Here is a 16,699-nt window from a genome sequence, read left to right on the forward strand (position 1 = left end):
GGTTGAAAATATCAATAATAAATAGAATAGATAAGTGTGTATTTTTCAAACCATATAATTGGATTTTTTTTGTCAAACCTTAGAGTTTTGAATACTTTCCCCTAAAAATAATCCCCAAAAAAAATGTATAATCGATAATCCAATTCTCTCTCCAATATTTTTTTTGAATAATTTTAATGAATTTATATGTTTTTTTTGACACAATGTCTAGAATTACCCATAACACTTTCCCAATCTATAAATAGAAGAATAATGCACTTGAACGCACTTAAACCCACATCCTCCTAGATTGGCAACAATATCCATATCAATCAAGCTAATATTCAATCAGCCTCTCACCCATAAATCTTAGTTCCGCTGACAACTAAGGGTGAGTATTCGATCAAGTTGAGCCAATTTGATTTTAGAAGCAGAACTCAATTTGAATTTTTTTCGAATAAAATCGAATCAAGTCAAAAAATTTCGAGTCAAGTTGAATCGAGTTAACGAATCCTATTATTTATATTCAATATTGCATTTACATGGACCAATTATTTAACTAGTAAACAAAGTACAATATTATTTAACTTCATAAATAATAGAATGATTTTGTCTTTTAACTTAATGAGTAAACATTTATCAAAACGATGTAGTTTTACCTTTTAACTTAATGGTTTTGACTTTTTAACTTTAAAAAAAGTAAACATTTATCAAAACAACGTAGTTTTATCTTCTTATTTAGATTTTTAGATAACTTAACTTGTGTAATTTATATTCGAGTTAAACCAAAAAACTTAATTTTTTATTCGAGTTGATCCGAATAACTTGATTAACTCAAATAACTTGAATTATTTAATTCAAAATTTAAAATTTTTATCGAATTTTTGGAATTGAATCAAATTTTACTCACTCTTATTAACAATCTCACTACATTATGTTAAAAAAAAAAAAAAAACAATCCAATCCACTTTTATTTAAAATTTAAATTTAGCATCAAATAAGAAATATAATGATAAGAAAAAGGAAGTAGGCATGGGTAAGAGGGAAGCATCAAAATCCAGTTTCCTATTGGTCCAATTAATATCATCATCTTATCCGAAGATCTAAATCCAAAACGTTACCACCCCCATCTACATCTCATCCTCTTTTCTTTCATCATCCAAGCTCTCCCCATAAACATCAATACCGCAACTGCACCTCGATAACACCCAGAATCAGCATCCCCATGGCAACTCAAGCAGGTCTTTTCACTCCCACTATCACCACTTCAAAGTCCCTGGCTCCATGGAACCCATCTTCACCATTTTCATTAGCTACCCCCAAGTCCATCAACTTCTCCATGGATCAGAGAACTAGCATCAGGGCTGCAGCTGCAGATGAAGCTGCTGCTACCGCTGCCACAAAGGAAGCTCCGGTGGGTTTCACCCCTCCAGAATTGGACCCAAACACCCCATCACCCATCTTCGGAGGAAGCACTGGTGGGCTGCTGAGAAAAGCCCAAGTTGAAGAATTCTATGTCATCACATGGGATTCACCCAAAGAACAAATCTTTGAGATGCCAACTGGTGGTGCAGCCATCATGAGACAAGGACCTAACTTGCTCAAGCTGGCCAGGAAAGAACAATGCTTGGCTTTGGGTACCAGACTGAGGTCTAAGTACAAGATCAAGTACCAGTTTTACAGGGTTTTCCCTAATGGTGAGGTCCAATACCTCCACCCCAAAGATGGAGTTTATCCTGAGAAAGTGAACCCAGGTCGCCAAGGAGTTGGCCAGAACTTCAGATCAATTGGGAAGAATGTCAGTCCCATTGAAGTTAAGTTCACTGGGAAACAAGTTTATGACTTGTAAGATGAGAGAATGCTTAATTAGGGATGATGATGTAACAACCATGATTATCTGACTACATAAAAGTCTCTGTTAATTGTTATATGTGGCACATGTACTTCCCTTTTCATTGCCCATTGGTTTCCTGTATTTCGTCCATCTTCATAGGCTTATGAATTATGTTTGAAGATGTAAGTGCTTGATGTCTATGATAAGCAAAAGGAGTTTCTGGTAGAACTTCGAAATTTCTACATTGCATCCTTAATGAGCTATAAAATAATTTAACAATTTTCACTTCTGTCGGCATTTGCTTGAACACAATGGCAAGTTTTGCATCTGCTATACAGCTAAATTCCTAACAGTAGACAAGCTTGAGCTTCATGAATGACCCTTATAATTGAAGTATATAGAAGCCTAATCTCAGCATGGGCTTCCAAGTGAATCATGTGCAGACCTACAATCCTTGAAAGATGTGCAATTTTAATCAATGAGAACAGTCAGTCAGTCTTAGCCATATTCAAACTTCTTCCCATTGAGATGTTGACATCCACCTCCAATAAATGTCATCTCTCCACTTATTTTCATCTATGTTATTGGGTTTCGGGGTGAATGTTAGATGTGTTTTCTAAACAAGTTCGTTTATTTTTCTTCTATGTTTTTGGAATTTCGAAGATCATACCCTCACACTCATATTCAAGTGTAGCACATAAGAGCCGGTAATGAATAATTTAGAAAAAAATGAAGAATTCGAGTACCATAGATTCTCATTTCCTTCGCCGTTAGCAGATATCATGAGCCTTCACAAAGTCTGCAATCATGTCATTAAGCATCCAGCAAACTATTATGAAACTAAAGCTTTTGAAAATTAAGTTCAATTAGCTTAGCTATATTAGGGCTTGGCATAAGCTCTACAAGTTCTCTTTCCACCTTTCCTACCTTATAACAAAAACTAACTAAAATGCAAAGGAGAAAATATACCACACCTGTTACATGCCTCCCATCATTTTAGTGCATGAAAATGTTCAATCTGCATTCATCCCCATGTCCTTCATTTCGAGGATTCATCAGCCTGCAATTACAGAGATCAAGTTTTCATGCTAACAGAGAACAAATGGGGGGAGCTTACAGCAATGCTTCCGTATTTTGCTTTCACAGTTTCCTGCAATCCATTAGTCTCCATAACAGCTCTCCAAAGAACTTTAAAAAAACAGGTTAGTGCTCCCAATCAGCCAGAAGAAGCAAATGAATAACAACTGCTAGGTTTGCATGTAATATATGTTAATCACATATCTCTGAATTTCATAGCAGAAAGTACATTTGAAATCTCACAAGGAAAAAATTACATTTCTATTCATGTTTCCAAGCATACAATATCAATGAAAAACCAAGTCCCTGTGCTTGATGATCTCTAAACTTTTGAGAGTAAGACCATGTCAATACAGATGGATCGATAACCGACTGGTTTGCCCACAATTTCTCAGCAGAGAGGCAAGTTTGAAACATGAAAACCGCATTGCCCAAAGCATTGCCAAATAGCCAGTTGTGCACATCCCAGAACACTTCCACTGGTAGTCCATCCACTAAAATGGTATGATTGCCGCGGAACTTCCACTTGAGCCGCTTCACCTGCATGACCGTCTTACTGTCGATGCGTATAACAAGGCATGGATCCATAAGATCGACCGTGTCACATTCAATTACAACATCATGCATCCGTCCCTTGTCGCAAAACTGAGCCTTGGCACCATAAAACTTCTTCCCAACAATGTGCTCTCTCTTTGCAATAAGAACAGCATTGGAATTGAGCTGAGCACTGGTGTCAATCTTCTTGATAGCTTCCTTTTTCAAATCCCCAAGAAGTAACACCATTTCTTGTTCAAATGCAACAGCCAAGTAATACCCTTCAACTGGCTCTGGCCCAACACCAAATCTAGCATTAGACAAGTCCCAACATATATCAATTTTACCAGAGTCAACCTCTAAATTCTTTGATCCTTTCCTCTTAGAGAACAACCAGGGCTTTATATCAACTTTACATAAACAATTATTGGCTAAATCATCTATTACAACACTAAGGCCTTGACCCATCAGATTCTTGGTCCATGTAACTGTAATCAAGCATGAACGACCCTGTAATCTACACTGATAAACACAAGTAACCATGTTCTGAGCAGCTTTAGCTGCACTTGACGACGACGACGACGATGAATCAGCAACTTGAACACCGTTTTCACCGAAACAAGAAGGGAAGTCCCTCATTATAGTAACCATAAAAGGCAAATTTTCTCCTTTCTTTTTACTAATCCTCTCTAGCTAAAGCAGAGATTTTGGTACCCTTTTGCTAACCCAAAAAAAGAAAAGAAAGAACAAATTGATAGCACAACAGTCCTACCTCAGATAATTGATGATGAACTCAAGAACCCACTTCCCAAAAAGCTTCAAAACTCAGTTTCTCAACCTGGGTGTCTGGTTTTTGGACAACTTTTAAGGTTGTACAGAAGAGAAAGAGAGATATATAGATAGAGCAGACTTAGATATGCTTCACTATCAATGTCCGCTTTAGTTCCATCTCAGGAATGGCCAAAAAAATTATTTTGATTTAAAAACAAAACAAAACAAAACACATAGGAAGAGAGAGGATGAGTCACATGGGAGAGGTGGAGGGCAAAAAAAAAATACAAGGAAAATTTCATGAAAACTGGCAAAAAGGCTTGGTTTTTAATATAAACGTTACACAAAAGAAAGAAAAGCTAAAAAAGGTATTTCTCTCATTCATGTACACTCATTCTTTTTTAATATTTTTTATCTGAATTTTGTTTTTTTATCTACTTCCTTTTCTCCATTGCTGTGTTGTGCCCATAATTAAAGGCAAAAAAGAAATAGTTATTAATGGAATGGACCCATTCCTTAAACTAACATTGCAACATGCCATTACTGTAAGGGAAAACAATCCAAAAACGCCAAACTTTGTTTTGAGAAATCTACATCATCCATTGGACACCCAATCTTTGTCTCAAGAGAAGGAAATAATTCTACAATTGGATTTGGATAACACCAAAAAGGACAGAAAAGAAAGGAAGATGTTTGGAGGGCTTGATCACGTTGTTGAGCATTCAATGTGTGTATTAACATCATGCTTTAGCAAAAGCATTTATATGGTGAAGTAATTATATCAAAACACTAAACTGGAACCCAGTATTCATTAGAATCTTCGTTTCTTTTTTACCATGTTGATGACCTTTTCTCATCATGTTGCTTTCATGTTTTAACAGATATGATGATGATGATTCGCGTGATACCACAAAAATCATTGGGATGCTAGTCAATGCTTTGCTTCAACACTTAACCATAGGCACTAAATATGAAAATGGGGTTTCCAAGCATTGAATTGAGGTTGCCTTCTTTTTTTATTGTTTGCTGCCATGGCGGTTTGACTGACTGACAAGACAAAGCTAGGAGTGTGAAGCAAGTTGTTTTAAAAGCCGCCTGCTTCCAGTTACGTATGCACACCCCATTACTCACGGGAGTTTTGAATTTGATTGATCCAATACGCTTTTTTTTGGTCTTTTAAGGACAATGATTACTTCATGTCGAGGAGAATGTGGAATTTATTACGGCCAATACCAAATACATCAAATGCTAAGAAAATGGTTAAAATATGATATTTTCGTATTGAATAAAGTTTGAGATTAACTGACAAAGATATTATAGAAGTGAATGTCCGGCCTTTACCTCTCTAGTTGGATTCTGCAATTTTGTCTCCCATGGAGAAGCGTTCGCCGATCAGAGATTAGAATGCTTTATTGTTGGGTACATAGGGTAATATTTTACACAAATATAACTTCAATTAAATACTAAAATCGAATTAGGAATATCACTATTAAATCAACTCGATAAATAATTATTAAATATTAAATTGCAATAGAAAATTTAAGAGATGCAAATAAAAACATAAATGAGAGGATTCATTAAATTTACGAGGTTCAGCAAATTACCTATGTCCTCGATCGCCTACACTAAATAATAACTTCATTATAAAAAAAATACAGATTAATTAAATCTTCAATTAAAAGGATTTCTCGAAGTATACTAATTTATAATCATATGAGAAGGGAAGAGATTGGGATGCTTTAAACTTGTGGCATGAAGTCTTTTTTATATAGTGGTTTAGGCAGCCACTATCTATTCCCTGTGAGATTTTAATGAGCCAAAATCAACATTTACCACCAAGATCCAACATTATGATAGGGTCTTCATGAGCTCCTACAATAAAGAGATCCAGGAATGGTGATGAGGAGATAATGTATGAAGATAAAGGGATACAAACGAATGATCGTGAGACATTCTAGTTTGTAGGGAACCTCGATTTTAAACATGCAATTCTTATAGAAAGTATCTAACCAAATTGATTGGGAAGAGGTATTGCAAGAGTCGACAAAGTCCAATGAGGATTGGAACTTTTAGGGTAAAGAAAATACTAATTAGCTTAGAGTGTTGGTCTCAAAGGAAAAGCCTGAAGCCCTTTGTGATCCTTGGAGGAAAACATTGATAGCGAAAGTGTTGGATAAGGCAATGGGGTATGATTTTTTTTGAATAAACTAAAACAATTATGACGACTTGTAAAAGACTTATCACTAGTATAACTTGGACATGATTTCTTTTTCTGGTAAGAGTTAACAACCCCACTGATTACTTCTATATCTTATTTGAAGGTCCTTGGATTGTAGTTGGGCACTATTTAAAAGTGAGAAGGTGGAAACCCTTGTTCCAGTTGAGCCAAGAAATTATAAAATTGATAGTTAAGTGGGTTCGTTTTCGTGAATTACTAATTGCGTTCTTTAATTGAAAGAAACTGAGTTTAATGGGCAATTTATTGAGGCATATTGTTAAAGTTGATAAGTCTATGGAGGATTCATCGAGAGGTACGTATGCTCGATCTTGTATTGAAGTTGATATAAGCAAACCTCTTATTGGGGGTCTAATGATTGGACCACATTGGCAGAAAGTTGAGTATGAAGGGTTACATGAGATTTTTTTTAGATATGTATTTATGGTCATAAGGTTGATAACTTTCCTATTAGAATTCAAGTTGCTTGTACCCAAGAGAATATAGGAGAGGAAGTTAGAGTAAAGGTCAATGATGTTGGTCAAGAGAACAACCAAGTTCAACCACCTTTGTTTTTAACCTTTTGATGATTATTGAGAAAAGAAATATGTGAGAAGGCAACAAAAAAGAACATGTTACTCAGGCTCAACAATTAAATGGGAGTAATAAAAGATTCATTGCCTTTGATAATTTGGAGAGTGAATCAATGGTAAAGGATGTATAGGGAGAAGTGTGGCTAATATGGGTCAAAAAGATCTTGTTAGTGTTAACGAAATAAGGGAGTCTGCTATGTTGAAAAGAGGGGTTTTAAAAGAAAGGTAAGGTGAAATTTTTATTTGATATTATTGATACTCAAGCTCAAGATAGGTCCTTGGTAAAGACTAGGGTTGAAGGCATTAGCTCGAGAGGAAACTTAGCAACAAATTTTTTTAGCTTAAAAATAATTCAGAGGGCTTGACTACAAGAGTTATCTTTAAAGGAACTCCTCGAGTTCATGTTGGTAATAGTTTTTCTTTCTCGAATTCTAACCCCTTGCATCATTTGGATAATATTGATCAAAGTGGGGAGGTAATGGTGTAAGAATTTTGGATAATATTAGTACTATGGATTAGTCCACGAACAAAAAGAAGGCTTTAGTTGTAACACACCAAACCCTATCCTTTAGAGTGATTCGAGTGTGACGTGTCACAACAGAGAAATCGTCTATCTTTAAAACCATTTTTGGTGTATACTTTATAAAAATAAAGTGTTGTATTAAACATTTAATAAAATAGTATATAAGCCATAGGGCGTATAAGCTTTAATAAGATAATTTTCATCGTATGAAATATAGCACTGGAAAACCATTTCATATATCAAATGAAGCTTGATTAAAACATAGTTTATCAACATAGGTTTTGAGTACAAATTCTTCTCAAAATACAATCAAACATCACCCTCATATGTCATGCATAGTATAAAATAACAAAAGTCTACAGCAGCAGACATCCTCTAGCGTAGTCTAACAAAATTTTCCTTTTATTTAACAGCAAGCTTGAGAAAGAAATTTAACTAAGTAAGTTCAAAGGAACTTAGTGAGTTCTAGAAAAAGTCTTATCAAACCACTAATACTTCAAGCAGATCATCTCAAAGAGTCAAACACAATCACATAGTTTGCCAGATGGCCAATGCTATACATAGACAGTCTATACGCCGGTTTACTAGTTCTTTGGCGTATGTATTACGTCCATATGACCAGACAGATAAACATCTTTCATGCCAGCCACGTACCCATATCCTCAGTTAGATTTATATAATATACTCCATTCATATTCCTTTACTTGTATCATTTGTCGTGATTTGTCAATCTGGTTTGCAACATATGTTTACCCTACTTGAGGCTACATAACTATTTTCATGCATCACGATCTGCCAGTTTAATGTACATTCCATTAAAGGCATCGCCATGAATATTTTTCCTTAACATCATTTTCATGATTCGATCATATCATTCTTGTCAGAAGTAGAAGGTAGTGGCTTAAGCATGAAGAATAGTTCTTACTCTTTAATAAAGACATTACAAACCCAGACTGACAACTCTGAATAACTACTTTTCATATACACACACTTCACTTTTACAAAGCATAAGTACTTACTTTACACGAAATATAAAACAGGAATACTACACACATAGAAGTATGAAGGAACACAACAGAAATATAGCAAGGTCTATATAGCAGGACCTTTGCCTTTATCACTCAGATCTTCTATACTGTCTTGAGCTAAAATATAAATAACTAAACTTATCATATCATTACACCATTGAAACCAAAAATGCATGCAAGAAACATTAACACTTAACCCAAAATCAAAAAGCTTCATTCCTTACATACTAATCTGATACTTATGCATCCAGAGTTAAAAATACGTAAATAATTATGAAAATAACCTAGGGTTCATCAGTATTTACCAAAGAGCTAAAAAAAACATAAGATTTGGCTGAATACAGTGAACCCAACGTCAGACTAGTTTCTGAACTTAAGCTTTTTCAGAGAAAGGCGGAGAAAAGCAAGAAGAAGATGAATTCCAAGAAAACACAAAGTTTATCACTGAAGGCACTGATATCCTTATATACCTAAGCACAAAGATAAGGTTTAGTGGAAGGATTAGATTGTTCCACTAACACCCTTGAATCTCATGATTATGTGCACTTATCATTATTTAAGTCTTATCTACCACAGTATCGTAGTTCCATTCTAACCAGTTCTCACTTGGCTAACTAAATTGTCCTATTAAAATAATTAAACAAATTTATTAACTACAAACTTAACGAATTCACGTAAACTTCTAGGATGACGTATATTCAACAAAAGAATCTGCCACCCTATAAATCTCGCCAAAACACGCAATTAGCCAAAACACAGGATTCGCAAATTGGCGCATACACAAAATACTATAATTAGACAAAATTAAAACTTTACTTTTTCAGAGCTACGCCTTAATACCATAACAATAAATAGTAAACAAATACAGAGACTTCGTTAGGTGGGTTGTTACATTAGCTCTTGATAGAGACAAAGATATGCTACTGAGTAATGACAAAGGTATGGTTCGAGGTTTAAGTGGATACTTGAATGATAGGTTTAACATTTTATAGCTTGAAAGTTCAACAGCCATAAATGGTAAGGATGATGTGGTCACCACGGAGGAAGCATGTTAGCCTCGGGTATTGGTATACAATTTTATTATTAGTGAATAAGATTCTTTTATGGAATGTAAGGAGTGCACAGAGCTTGAGTTTTTTTTAGCTCAATTAGGGACCTTTTAAGGGTACATAAATCCTTTGCAATTGGCTTTATGTAGACAAGGATAAGTAGGATTAAAGTGGAAATATTGTTAGTAATCTTGGTATGCTAAAATGGAGGATTGTCGATGAATATGGTTTTGCAAGGGGATTGGTTGTTGTGGAATGATGGTGAACTTAATTCAATATACCAAATTTGATGCCATAAGCTATTACAATTAAGATTAAATGGAATGATAAAGAATAAGCTTTTACTACTGTCTAGGTAATCTATTATCGACCCATAAAAAACTACTTTGGGAGACAATGAGGAATATTTCATGCTTGTCAAGTCTACTGTGGCTTATAATGGGTGGCTTTAATGAGATTGCGACATCGATAAAGAAATCAAACTTTGACCCGTTGGATTGTAATAGATATTGCAGAATGCAAAGGGTATCACAAGTTTGTAACTTGTTGGATATAGAGTTTGTAGAACCCAAGTATACTTGGTAAAGGTCTTCAAATGGTTGGAATTTTTGTTAGGATCTAGTGCCCTAAGTGTAGTTTATTCGTCATTTGTACTTATAATTTTTCAAACAGTTTGGTTTAATAAAATTTCATTATTCCATTAATATTATTTGTATTTTTCCTCAATGGTTTTTGCATGCAAATAAAAATATAAGTAAATATTGGCTCACTAGTTATCTAAGGCTTAACTAATACTAAGTTGCATTATGTGGTCAAAGCAGAATGCAAGAAAATAACTTATTTTAGTAGGTAATCTAAAATGTCCATAGTCTAATGAATCGAAATTGATCAAATCGATTAAAAGACTATTATGTTGTCTATCAAATTTAATTGAAGAGATACCTTGTCTTGGGTATCAGATCAATTGATTCTCAAAAGATAGAGATATAGATATAACGATCCAATTTCCAATAGTGTCGAAAAAGGTGGTTTTGAGACCCTGTTTCTATAAACCGAACCCATAAATATTTGATAAGAATATTTATGGAGTTAAAGTATAGATGAATTGAATTTTAGACAGCTAGTTTAGCAGAAATTGTGGTTAGTTAGAGCCCAATGACTAAATTATAAAGTCCAATCGCTATAGATTTTTAATTAGTAAATGGCTTGGGGACTTAAATTGCAATTAAACAAAGGTTCAAAATAGCAACTATACTATGCTAGATTTCATATATGTGGACGATATGATTAAATGGTTAATAGCTTAATTAAAATAAAGTTTATTAAATTAAAGTAAGGTTAATTATGTTAATAAACATTTTAAGCTTGGTATATATATGTGTGTTCGGTGAGAAGAGATAGAATTGCATCCTCTCCACCCAATTCTAAAGAAAGAATAAGAGAAAATGCCACAGCCAAGGGTTTTTAAGTTTCTTGGCTTTAATTTCAAGTAAGTCCCTAGCTATTTTACTTTGATTTTTATGGAAATTGAATCATGGGAGCTTGATCTAGCAAACCCATGTACTAATCTGTGAAACTATTAAAGTTTTAGAAAGTTTCCATGGTTGAGAATTTAATGATTTTGGTGTTAAATTATTAGAAATTAAGCTTAGTATAAGAAAAGAACTAAATTGTAAGGCTTAATTATTAGTTTCATATATTATGGACGAAATTGAATAAAATGCAAAAATATTGTGAATTATTTCTAGGGATAAAAAATAGCGGGCCGCTAATAATTTTTTGTAAAATCAGATTTTAATTTGAGGCTTTTAATTGAAAGTTGTCCCTATCCCAGTTTTATGAACTAAATTGAATAAATTGTAAAATTTACATGAATTGATAATAGTTTGTGAATTAGCTAGAATCTGATCGTATGTCATATTTATTACCATTCGTAGCTAACGTTGACATGAAGCCGTCGATAGGGAAAGGAAAAACAAAATTGGTCAACGAGTAGTTGAAAATTTTGGTTTGTGCATTTATAATTTAAAGTCATATAAAATGATTACATTCTTATGTTACATGTATACGAGAGTACTAAGGTAAGTATATAGTAATGATACAAGTTATTGGATCAAGCTTGAATATGAATTCTTGAAATAGATGACTAAATTGGATAAAATAAAAAATAACATGAATCATTTGAAATATGAATTATGTTATGGAATTGAGTGAGAATGTGTATTGAATGATGTGAAATACATATGTTAAGTTAGTGAACTGAATTGTTATAGTATATATGATTGAAAATTTTATATTTGTCTTAAATTGTAAGCGGAATTTGAATTTGATACCCTATTAATTAGTTGGGTTGAATCCAATATAGTTGGTATGCCATAGGATTGGATTGAGTACGAGATTATGCGCTTATGTGTTTGTATGCACTTTGTGGGCCAGATATGCGCTTATTCACTAGTTTGCACTTCATGAGCTAGGTATGCGTTTTGTATGCCAGAATGCATTTCGGTGTCAGTTTGGTGTGTTGGTTAGATGATTCAAGTATTCGTCCGAATCCGAATCAGGTTAATAAGAGTTGCAAAATGTAAACTTGGTAAAATGAAATGAATGAGTTATAAATTGGTACCTTTAGAATGATTCGTGATTAAATGCTGTAATCATACAGTTGAGCATTTAAATCAGATGAAATCAAGCCTTGGGGGTCGAAATGAATATGAATGAGTCAGTAGAGTCCAAAAATGAATGAAATATGTGATATTATAAGTGATATATCATAAAAGGGCTTATAATTGAATGTTTTTGACATTGGTTTGTTTGAAATGTTTCTATTACAAGTAAAATGAAATGTTCACATATGTTGAATTGAATTGGGATAATTTGGTGCTTGTTTTATGCGCATAATATGTTTAGATTGATAATGCAAAGCTTAATAACTCCAAATTGTAAATAAGTGGTTGATATGTGCATATGGATATACATGTTTACTTTAGGATTAATCTATTTAATGCTTATGTTATATACTTGAATTATAAATGTACAACTGAGCTTTATTGACCAGCATATGGTTTGTTTTCCCCGTGTGCAAGTTCAAGTGATTCTTAAAGCCCCCGAACTTGAAGCCAGCATCGAGACAACTGTTTACAACTTAACAAATTTTGTAAATTGTGTTTCATTTTGGTGTTAAGGCATGTACCTTGGGATTTTGGTTGAATGTTCAAATGTCAAATTATATATGTTATAAACTTATGCTAATGCTTTGAATTTGTGTTTATATGTCTTCATCTAGCTAGTTTTAATGTGGTGAATATAGTTATGAATATGTTTTGGTTGGTTCTTAGAAGTATGAATTGTATAAGCTAAATTGATTAGTTGTTATTAGAAGTTAGTCCTTTGATGGTACTTGAGAGTGCCAAATTTTGCACAATTTTTTGTATGCATTGGCAAGAGTTTGATTTAGTAGTATGGAAGGTGTTTAAACATGTTTCAGGTCATTCAAACTTGTTCCAAGTTGATTCTTGTGAAAATAGTGAATCACGTCGCGACGACGAACCACTGATGTCGCAGCAAGAAACAGATCAAAATCTAGGTGGCAACATTGTTGCTCAAGATCATGACGAGCACCAAATAGTGAGTTATGTCACTAAGGAACCCCCAACGTCGCAACATCAATTCAAAACTTTAGAATTCTTACAAATTGGTCTTATTTCGACCTAGGATTATCAAAAGAGCTTTTGCAAGCTCGAATAAGACTCGAAAATGATTATGTATCATTTTATATAATCGTTCTAGTTATATATGAATGTAGTTCAATTGTAGTTGCTTCGGCAATGAATGTGACACCTCTCAACTCAGATCTAGTGATTGGATCAGGTAACGGGATGTTACAATATATGTGATTGTCTAGATTGACAATACATTGAACAGGACCCAAGTTGAACTAATCTTAGATCATTTATGGATTAAATTACTTGTGGTGTTCATTGTGTGACTTACCTCAATCTAAAGAAAGTGACTAACTATGTGTGTGCAACTCGTATACTTTGATGTATTAAAAGTCTATGTTCAAATAACTAAAGGGATGAAAGCTAGTACAATGGATATATGACTTTTGCATGACATAGCTTTATTTACAACAGTGAAATTCATAACCCAATAAAGGGTTAATGGTGTCTTCTTATTGGCATTACATGATACATAGAAAGGTAACGTGGTCACTAGTCATTTTTATAAGACGAATGATTTAATTACTATTTGTTAGTAATTGACTTTTTCATGAAGAAAGATATAATGGTTACCATGAGATAAAATAGAATCATATTGGGTGAACAGATATAACCCTTAGAGATAAATTATATCCTATAAAGGTAATACACTTATGTCAAAGTCATTGGACAATCAACTATAAAGTTGCTTTCGTAATGGTATATAATAAGGGGGAGTTCAATCATGATACTTTAATGGGATGACTCCATGATTAAATAATGTTGTAATTAATAGACAAAAAGTTAGAACTTAATTACAAATTATTTGAGTCCTAATTACATATGTCTAGCTCGACATAACCCAAAACAAATTTCATGTAAAACTAATACTTTGGAATGAATGAAAATAACGATTAAGAGAAATAGATCGCATGCATCACTGTCTAAAGTGAATGCATTTTTTCACTAAGTAAAAAAGATGAGTTAGAAGTTAAATTAATTTCTTCAAATTATTATTGATTGAAATTAAATAATTGAAATTCAAAGTGAAAATTAAATTATTTAGTCATCGTAGTTTTATTGAACAGCGCAATTAAATATATTTCCTCATAGATTCTAATACGTTAAAGTTGTCATTGCTTTAACATAATTAGAATTGAGTTAAGAAAATAATTTGAGTAAAGTATTTTAATTAATTAATATTTTTGGAAATAGAAAAAGTGGTTATGGATTGGTTAAATTGTATAAGTTAGTTAAAAGTCCAAATAACACATATAATTATACACAATACATGAGATAGACTTAAGAGCCCATCCAATGGTGTAAGGGGTGGTAAACCCTAGTCCCTATTAGGGTGTGCCGCCACCCCCTTATTCCCTATAAGAGGATATTGTATTTTTTTTCTATTAAACTATTCTTATTTAATTACCTCTTATTCAAATAAAACTCTGGTAACTTTTTCCTATAAATAAAAACTATGGGATGAGTCAAAATTATACTAGTTATTCAAATTTTGAACAACATTATTTTGTCAAAAAATAGTGACAATTTATTTAGAAAATAAATTTTATTTTCTTGAGAGCTCAAGCTTTTTGTTTCTCATAGAGAGAATTAATTCAAGTTTTTATTCTGTGCAATCAATTCGTGAAGGTAGAGTCTACATTTTAAGCAAGTCGAGGTTCGATGATAGCAGAGAAGATCCTTTGGTAGAAAACCAAAAAATGATCTAGATTGCCTCGCTCAAAGCACAAATACTAATTCGATTTTGAGTTTATTAATATAAATACCACAAGGCTTGAGTTTTAAAAAAAATTAATTTTCATTGTGCATTTGACACTATTTTCTAAATCAACTTTTTCAACAATTTTATCTAAGAAATGCTTGATAAAGCCTATTCTAATTTAGGGTGGAAACTTCTATTTTAGAATGTGGACTTATTTGATTTACCATGTGTAAAACCTGATCATTATCCTATTTTGATTGATGTGCAGAGCTTTTCTCTATCACCTAGAGAGAAGTCAAATAAGGGATCGTCAGAAAAGCTAGTTGAAATGACAATTGACTAGAGAACATGGAATCAATTTCATTTTGGAAATATTTTTAAGAGATGTAAAATAATTTTAGCTTGACTAAAAGGTGTTAAAGAGAAATTATATGATTTTGATAATGTATTCTTAACCAAACTCAAGTATGAATTGCAATAAAAGGAGTTTATTTAGTTTCAAAAAGCTTGGACTATATGGTTATAGGAAGGGAATAGGAATATCTCGTATTTTCTTACTTTAGTCCTTATAAAAAAAATATTGTGATGTAATGGTTAAATAGTTTTAATAAATCTATTAAGTACTAGGTTCAAATCCTACTAGTCTCAAAATAACACCAAAAAGTATTGGGTGCAGTGGTAAGGCACATTACAGTCCAATAGAAAATGTAGGTTCAAACTTTGGAGATAACATTTAGTGTAAAGGGCAAATATGAACCCTTAACATGGACCATAAAAGGGACATCGAGAGCACAAAAAAAAAGGGAAAATTCAAGCTCTTAAAGATGGACAGGGAAATTAGGTTATTGATCAAACTGAACTAAAAAACTTAGAGCTAAAAAACTTAGAGGTTAATTTTTTATAAGGATTTATATAATGAATCAATGGGTGCGAGCAAATGATCAAATATTGAGGTTAATTTCTTATCTTTTATCTTTTCTTGCTCTAAAGGTTTGCATAAAACAATTTTTGAAGATGAAATTAAAGAGGTCGTGTTTAATATAGGAACTTATAAATAAGGCTCCAAGTCTAGATGATTTCCAAGCTCTCTTTTTCAACATAATTGGGATATTGTTGGCAAAGAAGTCATTCACTTGGTGAGAGAAACATTCATTTCAAGGGTTGTTCCAAAAAGAATTAATAATACATTTACTACAATCATTTTGGAAGTGGAGATGCCATAATATATAAGTCAACTTCACTCGTTAGTCTTTGTAATGTTATTTATAAAGTCATTTTTTAATATTATTGTTGATCAACTAAAATGGTGCTCTCATTGTTAATCTTTCTTGATTAAAGTAGTTTCATTCTAGGTCAACAAATTACAAAACATATTGTGATTGTTCAAGAGATGCTCCACTCAATGAGAATGAAGAAGGGTAAAGTGGGTTTAATAGCCTTGAAGATTGAATTGAATAATGCATATACTAAGATTAATTGGGAGTTCGTTCAAGATATTTTAATGGATATTGGTCTAAATAGTACCTTATTATCTTTAATTATGAGTTGTGTTAGTTTAAGTTTCTTTCAGATCTTGTGAAATAGAGAAGTTATAGACTCTTTTAGGCTTTCTAGAGGGTTTAGGCAAAGAGATCTATTATCATCATACTTATTTGTTTTGGCATGGAGCGTTTGT

The 16,699-nt window shown here is 32.9% G+C and overlaps 2 protein-coding genes across 2 annotated transcripts; one reads left to right on the plus strand and one right to left on the minus strand.

Annotated features, from left to right (window-relative positions):
• Positions 1–1,204: 1,204 nt before the first annotated feature.
• LOC108467883 (photosystem I reaction center subunit II, chloroplastic-like) lies at positions 1,205–2,041 on the plus strand. Its single transcript, XM_017768697.2, has one exon. The coding sequence runs from the start codon at positions 1,205–1,207 to the stop codon at positions 1,826–1,828; it is 624 nt and encodes a 207-aa protein (XP_017624186.1). The 3' UTR covers positions 1,829–2,041.
• On the minus strand, positions 1,680–4,075 carry LOC108468133 (uncharacterized). The gene has a single exon (XM_017768996.2). It carries the CDS (start codon positions 4,073–4,075, stop codon positions 3,152–3,154), a length of 924 nt encoding a protein of 307 aa, XP_017624485.1. The 3' UTR covers positions 1,680–3,151.
• Between the last annotated feature and the right edge of the window lie 12,624 nt (positions 4,076–16,699).

This window comes from Gossypium arboreum, chromosome 8 (genome assembly GCF_025698485.1).
Source record: "Gossypium arboreum isolate Shixiya-1 chromosome 8, ASM2569848v2, whole genome shotgun sequence".
Taxonomy (NCBI): domain Eukaryota; kingdom Viridiplantae; phylum Streptophyta; class Magnoliopsida; order Malvales; family Malvaceae; genus Gossypium; species Gossypium arboreum.

What these genes read in the sequence shown, in the direction of transcription:
- LOC108467883 (XM_017768697.2), top strand. Translation starts at nt 1,205, where the DNA reads ATGGCAACTCAAGCAGGTCTTTTCACTCCCACTATCACCACTTCAAAG.
- LOC108468133 (XM_017768996.2), bottom strand. Translation starts at nt 4,075, where the DNA reads ATGGTTACTATAATGAGGGACTTCCCTTCTTGTTTCGGTGAAAACGGT.